General features: G+C 35.4%; 1 protein-coding gene across 2 annotated transcripts; it reads left to right on the top strand.

Annotated features, from left to right (window-relative positions):
• Positions 1-8,637: 8,637 nt before the first annotated feature.
• LOC100329079 (ephrin b2-like protein) lies at positions 8,638-16,219 on the top strand. 2 transcript variants are annotated; one of them, XM_078011479.2, is made up of 5 exons: positions 8,638-8,748; positions 8,930-9,090; positions 10,001-10,287; positions 14,085-14,189; positions 15,040-15,364. In XM_078011479.2, exons 2-5 carry the CDS (start codon positions 8,969-8,971, stop codon positions 15,228-15,230), a joined length of 705 nt encoding a protein of 234 aa, XP_077867605.1. In that variant the 5' UTR covers positions 8,638-8,748; positions 8,930-8,968; the 3' UTR covers positions 15,231-15,364.
• The last annotated feature ends 821 nt before the right edge of the window (positions 16,220-17,040 follow it).

Genomic DNA, 17,040 nt, shown 5'->3' on the forward strand with positions numbered 1-17,040 from the left:
GCCCACAACGCTAAAAGTCCCAATATAAACGTACCGGTACGTTTATTTTTTTCACAGAAAAATTCCACCCGGCACATTTTTATTTGGGACGGTACGTTTGTTTATTTTTCTAAATCCGATTAAAAAAATCATGCCTTTTTCCCCATGAGAAATGAAGCCAAAAGATCGCACTAAAACATCGGTAAATCTGGTCTTTTGTGTTGCTTTCACCATGAGGTCGCTGAACTGTCATATTTAAATGCTTTATGGTAATTTGAGCACATGGGCACCATCCAGCATTTTGATTAGCGTGATTGATTAGCGACTTGACCTATCTGGTCAATAAACACGCGTCGTGGGCATGGATAACATGGCGGATATTGTCTCATCGAGCGTTAACATGTATTAAACCGAAAACATTTGCTCACGATAAAACTAAGTTGAATTTTACTTGCATTTCATAACAATTCAACGAATTTATTTTTTGTACGTTAATATAATCACTACTGAGTACTAATCAACAATTACAACACTTCGAAAACAGGTAAGCTACCGTACCGTGATCATTTGCTACCAACAAAAAAATAATGCATAATAAATATAGTGAATATTTTTTGTTGTCATGTGAACAGTTTTTTTGATTGACTGTAATTTTCCAACATTTCATGACGTCTATTGTAGCACCAAATTATGGCCTTTCACTCCTCCTTGACGTCTATTTAAACGATTATACGGCATCTTGTCGCCAGCCACGAATGTCACACTAGACGAACTTGATCGATACTGCCGACCATTCCATGCATTTTTTATCGACGCACGACGACACGCAAATCGAGAAAAGTATTGTCCTTGCAACAATTTCGCGCAATACGTCACCATTATACAGTGACTGATTTAATTTTTATTCAACATTAAAACAAACTACAGTGAGTTGTTCTATGGTCGTATAAAAATAAAATAAACTACATTAAGATACAGTAAAGTTAACCAACTAAACAGAATGCTAAATAAAGCTAAATAATATTACAAACACATATAGAATCACAATAAACTTGTACGATCACATTAGAGTCATAACTATGGAATCAATATTTTTATATTTGGTGGAGCTGCTCATATATCATCTGCATACATTTTTGTATGTATTGTGCAGATTCCCAGCCAGTCAGATTCGAGTAGTGATTGGTTTGCTACTCCATTACATCTTGCAGCCTTTCAAACAGTATATTGCTACACATGCATCAATTGTTGTCCATGTATATTCCTAATTGCTCAGTGAAAACTTGCAATTTCTTTCTGGCTGGTATAAATATATTAAGTAATATGTTTTCGTACTGAAAAGACAGTACACAAATATCTTTTTTAATTAAATTTAACAGCTAATGGGAGCATATATGCTACAACCTCTGCTTACTTTTGACTAAATGTTTTTTTGTTTTTTTTCAGGTGCAGAGCCAGAATTTTTTTCTCGGAAAGCAAAGCCACTGAAACTGCATATATTACAAAAGCATACTATTCGCTGCATGTCTGACAATTGTATAAAGTTTTGCAGGTCGTCTTTTTTTTGAGAAGTGCTGTCAACCAAAGCATAAATATGTGTTTCTCTGTACATAAAAGTTCAATTTCACACGATTTGTTAATATTATTGTATGATAATTATAACTTGATAATATTTTTCTGGATTCTTGCACTTTATTTGTATCATTGTCATATGAGAAGTACTCTTGTCCTTATTTAGAGATATTGAAACTAATTCAGGGCCACAAACTACATGTAGATCTGTACATGAAGTACATGGGAAGTAAAGTTGTTGACACAGGTAATGTACACCAAGGATTGTCATTCATGACCTGTTTGATTGGATAAAGTTTTACGACTTGGAGGCCATTTTTTCCCTCAAAAATCTAAAAAAAACAAGCTTTTTCTAGCTCTTAACAGCTTTTTCTCAGATGTGTGTCATCCAGTTTTGTTCAAAGTTGGTACAGGGACAGGTAATAATTGTTTAAAAGTGCACATCGCATTATATGTTTAACAAGTTATAAATTGTCTCAGAAAAGCCAAATGAATATATTTTTACCCCACCCCCTAAAATTGTAACACATCAATTCTGAACATTTAATAACAGAATTTTAATACAGCTCATAATGAATTAATTCACTCTGACACAAACTAAGTTCAATATAAGTTTTTAAATTTTTTTCTGAGCGGGGGCTATGACATGACATGTCATGTCTTGTTTAAACACATTTCCTTTTTTCAAATACATCCACTTAATTTGACACTTTCGGATCACTGTCAAATGTCTTTTCTCCTCAAAACAAATGCTGTAACGAATTGTGAAACTAATCAAAATAATTGTACTACAATTCATGGCCCTAAATATTTTTATTCTTGGCATGATAACTCCAAGCTTTACACAGCAAAGAGATTTGTAAGCTAATCAATAATTTCTCCAACTTTGATGACACACAACAGGCAGTTGATGAAGCAGAACATTTACTCTCAAATATTTACCATGAGGTAGCTGGTAAATGTCTTAAAAAACTTTATTAGAAAAAAGAACAAACATAAAAAATACACCAAAATGGTACTCCAATGATCTTGGCAATCTTAAAAAAGATGTCCATTAGGGAAATTAAGTTCTGAGCCATACAATAATGATTTGAGAAACAACTGCTATAGTCTGAAAAGGAAATACCAACAAATGGTTAAGAAAACGAAAAGAAACTATAAAAAAATATACTAAATAAACTTAAAGAGATGGGTAATTCTTCTCCAAAGGAATATTGGAATTTGATTAAGGAGCTTAGAAATGGTCAAATTAAAAATGACAGTGAAAACATTGAAGCCCAAAAATGGTATGAACATTTCAGACAATTAAATGCATTAAATAATACTGATGAAAGCACTTTAAACGAAGAGATTGCTAAGCTTGAAAAAGAAATTAAACCTATTACTGAGCTAGACCAAAATATTTCACAGTTAGAAATACAAACTGCAATTAGCAACTTAAAAAATAAAAAATTTCCAGGCATTGATAATATTGGAAATGAGATGATTAAAACAGGGAGAAATGTGCTCATCAAACCTTTACAAAAATTGTTTAATCTCATCCTAACGAGTGGCCATTTCCCTAGCTCTTGGAATTTGGATATTATCACTCCAATATTTAAAAAGGAGAACAATCTGATCCAGGCAACTACAGAGGGATAACTCTCTTAAACAGTCTTAGCAAGCTCTTCTCAGCCGTATTGAAACAAAGGTTGATCAAACATGTAAAAAGTAATAATATCATAATTAAAGTGCAAATTGGTTTTCTTCCAAAATTCAGCACAGCGGACCATATCTTTGTTCTCAAACAGCTAATGACAAAATATCTTAATAAAGGAAACTATTTATTTGCATCGACTTTAAGAAGGCGTTTGATTCCATTTGGCACCTTGGTCTTTTATATAAACTTCACAAAAACAAAATCACAGGAAAATGTCACGACATAATTAAATCTATTTATCAGAATGCCACTGGCTGTGTTAAACTAAAAGGTGGTTTAACTGCTAGCTTTCCAGTTCAAAGGGGTGTCAGACAGGGAGATGGTTTAAGCCTACTCCTTTTCAATCTTTTCATTAATGATATCAAATGGCAGATAGAATCATCCAATAATGAACCTCCTTTATTTTTAGCTACATACTTGGCACGTTTACTTGAACTGGGAAGATATCCACTTATCATCTCAAGCATCAAACGTATGATTAACTACTGGCTGAAAATAAAACATATGGATGAAAACACTCTGATATCTGAGGCCTATAAACTTGGCACCAATTTGGACAAAGAAACCATCAGCAATTGGACCACAGGCAAAAAAATACTGAACCTTTTAGAAATTAGTGATGTTTGCGAAATAACCAGAATTATCCCATTAGCTACAAAAAAATATGTTTGAAAAACACTGCACAGAAACAATGCATAATGACAATAAAGGCACTAATCACAAAAATAAACTTCGTACCTACAGACAGCTGAAAACTGATTTTGCACTTGAAAAATACCTCGAAACCCCAATCCAAGGTTATTATTATTATTATTATTATTATTATTATTATTATTATAAAAAAAGTAGTAAAGAGTAATTCAGGGAAATTACATTTTCGAAACTGTAAAACGACTAGATGACACAATTCACTGCAAAATTCAATTTTAAAAATTGTAAAAGCCCTTTTTATTTCCCGTAAAACTGTACCAGCTACCACCCTTGCCTCCCCCCCTCGTAAAGCTATTGGCAAACATTGCAAAAAATACCATTGACCATTGAAACTGGTTGATATGGTTCCGGTAACGCTGTTTTGATTGTTAGCATAGTTACTCGCCGAAACTCGGCACAGCACAAACTACCTGTGAAGTCAGAACAAAGTTTAAACACCGCTCAAATAGGATATGTCTCTGTTGGCACTCGGGCTTTTTGATAACAGTTTTTACTCACAGTTAGTTAATAATGTTGACCAATTATCTAACTCCCAAACCATTAACACACGTGGCAAAGTTTAAATATTTATGTTTTCAGAAATGAGGGGGTTGCCAAGTTATTTTTCGTCCGTGGACATATTATCGTATTCGCCTAGCTCACGTTGAATACAATGGGAATACAAAATACGTGGGTATTGTTTCACCGTACTTGTCTTGTTACCATGACGATACGTTGCACGCGTTATAACAGCGCTCGGGGTGTTTTATAATGTAGATTACAAGTTAACACAATAGCGTGCTTGTTTAAAAACTGGAAATAATAGTTTATATAAATCAATCATGATTTTTTGTATTAACCATAACCGTGCACCACATACTTTTGCCGATTATATCAATCGGCCTTACGCCCACAGTTGTAAATGTGCATGTATACGAATTCCGCCCGGGGTCACTCACCAGGTGACCTGGTACCACCATCGTCCATATATACCAAGAAAAACTCACAATTGAGACAAACTGTTTTTAGGACCTAAATGAGATCTGTCATATAAAATCATACCCTAAGCGATACTTTATTATGGACACATAACATAGATAGATCAACCATTGTATTAACACAGTTCGAGACCTATGGCAGCATAAAGTCAGATTCAGTTGATCTCTGCTATTGAATACCACCAGTAGAAAATAAAAGGCAGAACTTCAAACCCAGGAGGGACCAACTATCACTACCGGTAGTACCATATTGTTCATCTCTTAGAAAAAGACATACTCCATTTCTCCACTAAAGGAAACGTCATTTTGTTAGGGGACTTTAATTCTAGAATAGGAGAATTAACTGACATTATTAATGAAGACATAAACCAACACATTCCGCTTCCTTTGGATTATGTAAATTATAATTATGAAGCACGTAATAATATGGATAGTGTCTCAAAATTCTGTGTTAACAAATTTGGTAGAAAATTCTCCCAAATTTGTATTGAATGTAATCTTGTAATTGTAAATGGGAGGACAGTTGGGAGCTCGGCAGGTAAATACACTTATTATTCACCTAATGGTTGCAGTACAATTGATTTTGGGGTCATTTCTAAATCAATTTATAACCCACATTTCGGATCACTGTCCTATTATCCTATCTGTATGCTTAAATCCAGAGCTCCCAAATAATTCTCAAAGAAATCATAGTAATAGATTGGATCCCTTACCAACTAAATATATTTGGGACAGTGACTCAAAAAAATAAATTTGTATCTGCTTTAGAGCTAGCAAAATGTAATGAAATGAGTTAATATTGTTGACCAATTATCAAACTCCCAAACCATTAACACACGTGGCAAAGTTTAAATATTTATATTTTTAGAAATGAGGGGGTTGCCAAGTTATTGTTCGTTCGTGGACATATTATCGTATTCGCCTAGCTCACGTTGAATACAATGGGAATACAAAATACGTGGGTATTTTTAATAAAAATAATAAACTCAATGACAGTGATTTATTCTTTTTTGAAGGGAATGAGATTAACATCGTGAGAAATTATAATTATTTAGGTATTGTTCTCAGCCCTAATGGAAAATTTAAAGCTGCGATGAAACATCTGAAATACAAAGGAATGAAAGCATTATTCTCTTTGAAAGCCAAATTAGGTCATAATGAAAGTCTCAGTCCCTCATTATTGTTATCATTGTTTGATAAACTAATAAGACCAATTCTTATATATGGATGTGAAGTCTTGGATGGAGAAAGTTCATTCAACTCTACTATAGAAGATGTACACCTCAGCTTCTGTCGCTTTATCCTAGGCGTTTCAAAAAATACTCCGAAATTGGGAATTTATAGTGAGTTGGGTAGATATCCTATCGATTTATTTATTAAAAAGCAGTTAATAAAATATACAACCCACTTAAACAAAACTCAAAACCCTACTATTAAGGAAGCCTTCAAACCTAAAAAGACTGTAAAAAGTAAGTGGTACAATGAACTTAACTCAGTACTGAAATCTACAAATACAACATTATCAGATATTGATAATAATGAGCTAAAATAGTCACAAATGTCACGGATATATGATAAAATAAAAAAAAAATTTATAAAGCATTGAATTAACTCAATTAATGATGATAACAGACAAAACACTAATACTGAAAACAAACTGGGGACTTACACAAAATTTAAAACAAACTTCATTTTGGAAAACTACTTAATTAAGCTAAAAAATAAAGAACTGAAAAGTACCCTAACTAAATTCAGACTGAGCAATCACAGTTTAGAAATTGAAAAAGGAAGACACAACAGAATCAAAAGTAGCGACAGAATCTGCAATTTGTGTAATAAAAATGATATTGAAGATGAACATCACTTCCTCATAATATGCCCAGTATATCGTAAAGAGAGGGTCATTTTATACAATGAAGCTGAAAAGATTATTCCTGACTTTACTAATCTCACACCTGAAAATAAATTCATAAAAATAATGTCAAATTATAACTTAACAATTTCTCTGGCACAATATCTGAAATATTTGTTATTAGACAGCAGCACCTACTTAGTCATTGACTTTTTTATACCTATTATGTGTTCATTGGGTTTTTGTTTTTATATTCAGTTTATAGTTTTTTGTTGATGTTTCATTTTATTTTATTATATATGTCCGTTACTAACTTCAATTTAGTCTGTTTTTGGTTGTCCTTTAAACTATGAGTCATTGTAATTTGATTAATTTTTATCTGTAATTTTCTTCTGTAACCTTTAACATCCTTCAGTGGGTTGTTATGAGTTAATAAAATACCTACGCGGTGGGCCAGTACCGTGTTCACGTATTCAACCGCCGAGGGCGTTCCCCACGACAACAATTGCTATGTTCACACGGCAGCATTCTACCGGAGCCGAATCCCTGCTCTTTCCACTGATTAACAGGAGATTATCTCCAATGCATTCATACGGTCGGGAGCCGTACAAGAGCCGAGATCTGCCAAAGTTTGATTCAGCTCGGTCAGAGCCTAACGGAACAGTGCCCTCAAATAATTAGTATGATAAAAAGCATGACTGAAAACAATGTAGGTGTCAAGCTTGTGTTGTTTCTTTACATGGCACGATTCTGTTGATCGGGGAGAAAAAAAGAAACACTGACGAGAATTGAGGAAGTGAAGACAATGAACTGGTGTTATGATTCAGGTAATAGTATCTCGAATAAACAGGAAACACGGTAGCTAAAATGTGTTACATTCTATTCGCTTAAGTTATTATTCAACTGTTGTGATATGTGTTACAATTGTCAATCTAAACCTACCAGAAACATGTCACCTTACCGTGACCGCTTCTACGATTTTTATCTCTGGTGTCTTTGAAAAGTATCTTCAATTTTCATTGGATCTGTTCAGTCCTTCTTTCAAGTTTTTGTCGCATAATTTCGTGCGCCATTTTTCTGTTTCCCGTTGACCTGACAATCTATCGCAGTATTTCTTTACTCTGCCAAATAGATATTAGTGCGCGTACCTCTTCGTCAAATTGAAAATTGTGTGAAGTTACGAACGATGTTGTCTCCACCATAATTGAAATGAGAAGTTACCTCAATTTGAAAAAGGCGGTTGAGGGCGTGATTTGGACTCCGATAGTTGGGCCCTGTGTATACACAGTCGGAGTTATGTCGGGGCTCAACCCTATCGGAGTTCAACCCCGAAGGTTTATTGGAGGCGAATTTGGCTCGAGCCGAACAGCTCCGATAAAATGCTGTCGTGTGAACGTAGCAAATATTTACCTGGTAACATCGTTGGACCATGGGACCGTCAGAACACGGTGCCTTACAAGGCTATAAGTTTCACAATAAAAGTTCCAACCCACGTTGAAAAGGTGAGATTCTTCGAAGTCAGTATGGTGAGAAACGGAAATGTCGGGTACTAGAAATAAGTCTTTATCTTCTGTAGTCGTAGTAATTGAACCCGGAAGTTTGTGTCTGTCGTTTGTTGACACATTAGTCACATTGGTTTAGTGTAACGACATTCTATAAATGACTAAAATCACAAATATTTCGGATGCAATGCAACTCTTACACAACTTCTCCACCAAGTCCAGCAAGAGAATACATTTATACAACTTGTAAGACACAAAATGAAAGTATTCTGCCTATTGTTAGGCTGGCGCCCTCGCGCTGTTTTAAGCAGGTACGTGTATCAAGTATGTCCATACAAACACACACGACGATAACGCGTTGGTGTATACTCACAAGCATTACGTATCAATTTCCCCCCGCGACACATGTTGGCGGATTGTGTCATGGTCACGTGACTACGATGGGAACTGTAAATAGTGAGTAATCTCAACTGCGCTCGATAGGAAAACTTTGTGTGTATTTCGTAGTGAGAAATCTCAACAATGTCATCATCATGTGCTTAGCGGCCACACACTGCGGCTAAGTACACGGAAGTGCTACCCCTATCGGTTTAAACACGGAGACATCCAAAACTTTGTTGTCTTTTTTTTATCGTAGTATAAACTTCTCCAAGCCATTCTACTGTTGGTGTTGGTGATGTATACGGCTGTCATGGCGTTGCAGTGGTGGCTAGCTTTTCTAATAATGATCGAACCCTGTGTGAGTGCAGCGGCAGCGGAACAACTCGAACCGATCGTATGGAGTGTCGGCAACCCTATGTAAGTACTTGTATTTGATCATAACTGTCACACTCGCTCGTGTCACCTTCTACACAGTCCGTCGAGGGACCGTGCTTTCTCCAAGTCAGTGTCGTTTAAAATAACGATAATGCGTTTCGGACTAGCGCCGTTGTTGACCTTCCATATTTGTCGTATTAATTGTCTGATGATGCAGACTTTAGATTACTGAGTGTTCAATTCTTTGAATAAAGCCAAATAATTGCTTCAAATAGGTCTCTAACAATGTACTCGAAGGTTATTGACAAAGTCTATCATAGAGCACGCTACAACGCTTCAAACCGGGACTCCATGCTGACACAACATACAAACACATAAGAACGCCGGACAAACAAAACTTTCATCGCTAATTTGATTGATACAGTCATTTTTACTGGTGATAATTACAGGAATATATATACTTTATTAAACATGCCATAATATCACGATGAGTTAGTTGTCATCATGCATAATCACATAAAAATGAAACGTTATATGCCATGAGCAACGTAATGGGATATAGTCCAATGAGGCCATGGAAGGTGCGGGCGAGATGAAGAACTCTCAGGCTAGAATTTTGAAATGCATTTCTGCCGAAGGACTGTTAGGACATCACTAAGGGGTAGCAATATACTACCACCATGCTGACGGGCAGTTGTCGGGTACAGACTAAATGAAAGCTTTATACATTGTAATGAATTGTATTTAAGTTTGGGAGAGGGGCAAAGTAACGGAATTTTCATTCCAAATAAATACTGATCCTCTCCGCATACCGATCGAGTCGTCTGGGCACCGTTTATCGTGACTATTTACTGTGAGTTGAACATGGGGGCAGCTCATCGTAATACATCAACCAAAAAGAAAGAGTTTGTATCATGTTATTGAATTATTTTGTTCTGCTCAACTTTCCTAGATTCCGACGAGGATTGCGATACATAGTACAAGTGAGAATCGAAGACACGGTTGACATAATATGTCCAGAAAAACCAAAAGATAATTTGGGAGACTCGCCGTCGGAATATTATCGTATATACTTGGTGTCTAAAAGCGATTACGAAAAATGCGACACAACAACGAGTCGTTTGTTGCTGAACTGCGACCAGCCGAGCGTGGAGACCAAGTTCACCTTTCTCTTCACACAATTAAGTCCCGTCCCCAATGATTTTATTTTCCAACCTTGTCAAGACTACCACCTCATTTGTAAGTATTAATTGGAGAAAAAGTATTCATTCCCATTTGTTTTCATTAATAACAGTTAGCACTTTCCGAAATTCCCTGCCTAATGTGAAATTCCATGGGCGGTATGCAGAATGACGCGAATGTGTACGCTTTAGATCTATCTCAATTCTTTTCTTACGTAAAGTGTAAATCAATCATAAGTAACGAGGACATTAAACAATGCAATCAGTCTCCGCTCTGTTTACAAACCATGGAGATATATACAAATACAAATATATTTTATATACAAAATCATTAGCGAGAAAAAAATAAAATAAAAATGTTCCACCTGTCTTGAATAGGTGTCGAGGACACAAGTACAGGTGAGTGGAATTGATGTATATCTATCACCAATACTACTACATCACCATGTCTGGGCGACTCGGAATGATACCTGTCGACAAATTCCTCAAAAGCCAAACAAAAATTGCCAAGGAGGCGCCACAAATACGATATGTGGAAGCGAAATGGTATCAAACCGAGTTTACACTGATAGAAAACAAATAACCATTAAAGTTAAAAGTACCGTATTTAAATGACTCAGTGTGTGTCAGATAAAAAGATATAGAGCGGTCTCGTGGAAATGAAAATATTGCTTGCTTTCGGAAGCGCTATTTGATAAAATACAATGAACCCATTCGAGTTGGGGTTTTACTTTACAAGACCTCTTACATGCTTCAGAAGTTGGGTTATTATTCAAAGAAGAAACATATGTTACAAAAAAACACTGATGACGGAGTTACAAGGATTACCCTAAAACCAATGGAGAATCCGAGGGGCTGTTCTAAGTGTGCGCAAACGGACGGAACTATCACTCAGGCAGTAAATTTCAGATACCTCGACTTGCACAAACCGTTTGTTATAAACTATCAACGTTTGTTAAACCAACTCACGATTTTCTGCAACTTTATTGCAGTTACTGTAAAATAAGTAATGTTCGCTGGGTTACTTTCCACTAGTTTAATCACGTGTCAAGCATATTCGCTGGGTTACTTTCCACTAGTTTAATCACGTGTCAAGCATATTTGCTGGGTTTTCACGATTTTATCATTGAAAGAATAATCCCTGTTTTAAATCATACATAACCCTTTCTTTGTCTTAATTTTGAGTTAGCGAAACTAATAACCAGTCAACAATAAGCCTTTTACATTATTATGTTGTAGCACGTTTCTTAGAGTATAGCATTGACATTGGTTCACCCCTTTCTGTGTAATAGGTATCCTGGGTGGGCTGTGTATTATTATAACACCCCAACTGCGAGTGATCAAATTTGGTTTCTTTCGGCACGGTCCAATTACCCTTCCGTCATCGAAATGCTATTTATTTTCTCGCCTGTTTGTGGGACATGTGCGCTGAGCCGGTACGTAAGTCCGAGGCCGGGTTGTGAAGTATGGTGGGTGAACTACCATGCCGCGAATATAATGTACCGTCATCATTAACAAATATGAAAAAAAATGTCTGCAGGAAGTTGATAAATTGATAAAGTCAAGGAAGGAATTCGAATAAACGTCAAAGACATAATAATTAATAATATGGGAAATATGAGTGTTTTTTGATGGTGGATTTTGTTAAGTACGGAACGGTCGATACGACCGTTTTGTGCGACTGCACCGTATCGTACACGGTGAAAAAAAACTCCATAAAGGGGAGTCACTTTAATAGCAGGAGCATTGTTTGATTATAACTTATAAAACATTGTTTTAATCTCGTACAAACTGCCCTAAAAGATCTGCGAACTCACGAAAAAACACGAATTCTGATTCTCTAGTTGTTGTTTTATTTATTTATTGATCTATGTCTTGTTATATTAATTATAAATATCTAAAACGAATGATTTAACAATAAATCCCAGCTATATAAACTGTTCATGAAAATGTTGTTCATTAGCTGTTTCGAATAAACGATTTCTGCTAAAAAGAATAATTTTGCGATGATGTTCCTCTACCTTTCTTTTAACCTGAGTAGCACTTGGTGAATAAGATGCCCACACTACATCACGTCATCGCAACGAGGTGATGCAGCGGCCAAGGATGAATACATCTTGACCATGGGGGTATTGCATGAATGAATACAAAATAAGCATTTGAAAATCAAAATAAACAGTTTTATTATTGGCATCTAAACACAACCAAGCTTATAGCGGATTTTGTTAATGTGGTTTCATTTTATTGTGTTTTTAAAAACACGTCACTTTGAGATTGGAGTAGTAACGATTTTCAACCACTTTTTTCTGAATAAACAATTTCGACGAAAGACCTCCCCCCTCAAGTTGAAATCGAATTTATTGACACAAGAATCGTGTTGTACCCCAATCCACCAGGATTCTTTCACTGGGCTGAATACAAAAATGTATACAAAGACTCTAAATACATGCACATTTCATGAGAAACGCCCCAGATAAGGTCTCATACTACAACTAATCTCCCTAGAAAAGCTAGACACATGATTCAAATACCCACAATTTTACAAAATTAAATCTCAGGTGTTGAAAGTCCCAAAAAACAAAGCCCATTCAGCTACACCGGTATTAGGAGAATAGATTACCCAGCTGACTGCTCACTCTAAATGTATCAGTCCGCCATTTCAAAACCTGATGATTGTCGCTAATATTAAAATAACAAATCCAACTGTTGCTTATTCTGGTATCATATTTAAAAATGGGAGTTTGAAATAGAAGTATGCCATGCCTTGCAAAAGTTGTTTCCAGGGAGCCTACGTAACCCTGCGCCTTGATACAAATTATAATTATGATGAAATCATGTGTCCTTGTGTGACTGATACCCAATCATAAAGAGGCGACTCTCGATTAAAATTATACGATTAAGAAACAACGACAATATTTCATTACGTAATTGGGTGTACCCACCTTCTTAATTCACAATGTGTTGCATCATGGGACTAATTGCAAAGCATATAGGTTTGTACCAAATGTTCTAATGTTCACGCTTTATTCAGTTAATAAGTCCTTAAATCGAGGAAAGCGTACATTATAATCGGTCTAGGAACACTGACCCGTCATCGTCCAATAGACATGTTCGCTTCTTGCATTGCTATGGTTACTCAGTGTCCTTCAAAGGGTGAACTGTGAATTTGACCTTACTGGTGAAACATATTTGATTATTTTTTTAACCGTACAGTTAATATTAACGAAACCTTGTATGCTGCGAAAACCGATGCTTGTCTTTCATGTGGTGATCTCTAACAAAGATTAGGGTGGAATGTTTGTTTTTGCAGTCGCCGTATCAGGCGCCCTCACACCACAAATTGAAATACGAGCCAATACACTGGAAAAATCGGCGTTCAATCCATGTCACACTATATATCTCAGGCGAAATTTTAAATTAAACTTTGAATTTTCTACCAATGCCCCCACCGTATCATTATCCAATACAGATACCCTACTTTGCTTTGCTGAAATAACAACCGTTTAAAGCTACCAGTGTCCAGCGCGTCATGTTTCGCTTTCTGCATTGTTCGTAATCCTTGTTCTAAAGTTACTTTCTCCACAAACACGGAATGTGCAAGGCATATCTCGCACTACACATGTTTGTATAAAATGGGAATTCACGTTACACAATCAGTATACCGTGTCTAGTATGAAAGGGAGGTGTTGCCGGAGTGCCTAATGCTCAGGCCACTAAAAATTCGGCTTCGTATACAAGTATACAGTAAAAAACGATTACGCACGCTTGACGGGAGAAATAAAAACCAGTGCGTTAGATGGCCCTACTTGTGCTGAAGAAAATTCAGTCCCTTAACTGTCTTTTCTTTTCCTCTAGCGACATCAAACGCAACTGAGGCCGGTGACGAAGGGATGGAGAACAAAATGGGCGGGGTATGTCGGAGTAACAATATGAGGATAATTATACGGGTATCATGCACAGGTAACGACGACTATTTTCATCACCATTATTGATCTGACAATAAAAAAATATTAATGGGAAGGCGTCAACAACAATTGTAACGCACCCATCTCTTTTATTGGAAATATAACTGTCATATAATAAAATGTTTCCAGGGATTGTTTGTTCATTTTTATCAAAATATGCATGCTTCTTTTTCTACATTTAGTTTTGATCATTCTAACATTATTTAAAAACTGCAGTGACGTAATACAAATTTACTGCATATCCCGCGACAGTTCGTAATTCCGGGGAGTTCAAACCGTCCGACCATCTGTGGATATTTGTTGAGCTGCTTCTATTACCTGTGATAGATTTCGTATCTTAAGTTTGAACTGAGAGTCGTTACACGAGAGCGCCAAATTCTGACGACCTTGTCGTTTATGAGTTTGTAGATAACTGATATGAACTGTTTGATAATCCTTGAGTTATATCACTAGTTTTGTGTTTATTCTGATATCCATATTTGTATGCATGATCGGCATGCGAGATAACACCTTGGGAGTTTTTTTATGTTTAACTCTTTTTTGCGCCATCTTGTATAGCGGACGTATTGTTTACAAACAAATTTGCCACCATCTTTGCCACATACACACAAATATGAAAAAAATGAGGGTCATTTTTGGATAATAATAAATCTCCTAAAATCGGTTTGATGGACAATAAACCATGGACAAACACGCAATGCTGAAGTTAAAAAAACAGCGCCCTCAACGTGTGAATAAAAATATTATAAAGCATCTGTCCAATAGGGTCTATGGTACAAGTGTGTGCATACATTAAATATCTGAGCTAAACTGGCGTTAAATGAATATTTTTTTTTGTATTTCAGTACCAACTTATAGCCAAATACTGCCCTATAAAACAGCTCGTCCAACAGGACAGACTCCACAACCCAAGCCATGGAAATTTACCACAACAAAGCCTGTCGCCTTGGGGGATAATAGTTCATCACCCAGCATACATTGCAGTACACAAACATTAAAAATATTATTATTACTGTTAGTCTTATATCAGAGGTGAGATTCAAACTTGATTGGCTATTGATAGCAGTCATGTCATCGACACTTGAATCACAATCATTGCAATACTCAATCAGGGACATATCTCAGATGCTTTAATTAATCGCATGTTTAAATAATTTATGGATTTTGGCAATCAGCCATTGCTTGCATCATTATTCAATGTCAAGTTGGAAGAGAATCAGCAAAGAAACCTAATGCTTGAAATGTTGGAGAGCGAGGATGATACCATGGAGTGCTATAAATATGGGCAAAGAAAATATCTTCTATAGTGACAAGCAAAGACGTCTTGGCCTTATGCCGAGGAATGGTACTGGGCAATAGGTAAACAACATTGATGTATCATGAATGATGTCACACATCATGATGTAATAAATGAACATTTTGAGAAAAGCTCATTAGATAAGGAAACATCTTTCAAATGATAAATATATTTGATAAGGAAAGAGAAATAAGAGAAAGTAAAAACATTTCACTGAAGAAATAATTTTCCACAAATTGTTGCTTTCAAGTATTCTTTATTCTCTTTGTACATATTTTCATAAAAAAATGTTCTTTCTAGCAAAATATCTATTTACATAAAATAAAAGAACAGGAACAAACAATATTGTCATAATTTAATAACTGTCAGTCAAATGAATGTGATTGGCTTGTCTATGCCATTATGTACTATAAAAAGTACCAGGTTCAGATTCCATGGTAACAAACAAAATACAAGTATGATAGTGTTCTATTTAATGAAATCTTTTGCAACGTGCCTTTATATGCAAATTTTCTAATTATATCACATGACCAGACCTGTCATTTACTGGATTGGAAGATCACATTTTACAAAGTCTTCCAAAGCACAGTAAACTGCTTCCATTCATGCGTCAAATTTTGTACCAGTGATGGGGAGTTGCTGAGAATTTTTCATCAACACAACCGCTTTTAAAATTAACGATTTATAGCAAGTGAAAGAATTGAATATATGAGACACTTCTTTGCAGTGTAATCTCTAATGCTATTGCAAGACATGAAGACCAAATGTGGGGAATCCATGAATCATTGCTTATTTACTTTAAAAACCTCATCAATAGAGGGCAGCCTCCACGTCACAAAATTGCAATGTATCAGTGCATGCATGAGTTTAATTAAAATATTGGTGACATATCCAGATTAAAAAAACAAGTCATTACATCAATATCTCAGTATCAAAAACAAATTTCTTTTTTTTTTGCCTTTTAAATTTTACAAACAGGTCTCATGATGATAGTTTTATAATGTTAGCAAACTTTCTGAATCCGAATTATTAATGTTATTTTAACAGGCACCTACAAAAACATTCCAAAAAATAAATATATATATATAATATATAAAATCAATTATGTAAATCATGTTGTACAATCTTTCGATTGGAATGAATTGCTATGGCAACAACAAAGAAAAGCATCACTATTATAAAGAAAACACAGTTGTCATGGTAATAGAATTTTATAGGGACCCTTTATAAAAATAATTAAGACATAATAAACATTCTAAATGATCTAATGATTGTTTGAACATCGCTGTAGTAATTAGTCAGTCGCCTTTGTCTGAATAGATCTAGGATTTACAGGAAAGGATGGATTACTAAAGGTCTGCAATTTCCATGGTGATAATTCCACAAAGATATCACATTTCAATCAACTTTCATAAATGGAACTCTGTTATGGAAAAAAATATAAAAAAATCTGCTCAGCAGTTTCATTAAGTTAAATTGATTGTGTGTAATTTTAAGTGAGATCTTAACTTCCTGCCCACAACAAAGTTGCAAACCCTTAGTTTATCTA

This window comes from Saccoglossus kowalevskii, chromosome 7 (genome assembly GCF_978046115.1).
Source record: "Saccoglossus kowalevskii chromosome 7, keSacKowa6.1, whole genome shotgun sequence".
Taxonomy (NCBI): domain Eukaryota; kingdom Metazoa; phylum Hemichordata; class Enteropneusta; family Harrimaniidae; genus Saccoglossus; species Saccoglossus kowalevskii.

Excerpts from the sequence above, each read along its gene's own strand:
- LOC100329079 (XM_078011479.2), top strand. The coding sequence starts at position 8,969 with ATGTATACGGCTGTCATGGCGTTGCAGTGGTGGCTAGCTTTTCTAATA. Across the intron at positions 9,091-10,000 it reads TGGAGTGTCGGCAACCCTAT|ATTCCGACGAGGATTGCGAT; the intron begins GTAAGTACTTGT and ends CAACTTTCCTAG. Across the intron at positions 14,190-15,039 it reads TATACGGGTATCATGCACAG|TACCAACTTATAGCCAAATA; the intron begins GTAACGACGACT and ends TTTGTATTTCAG.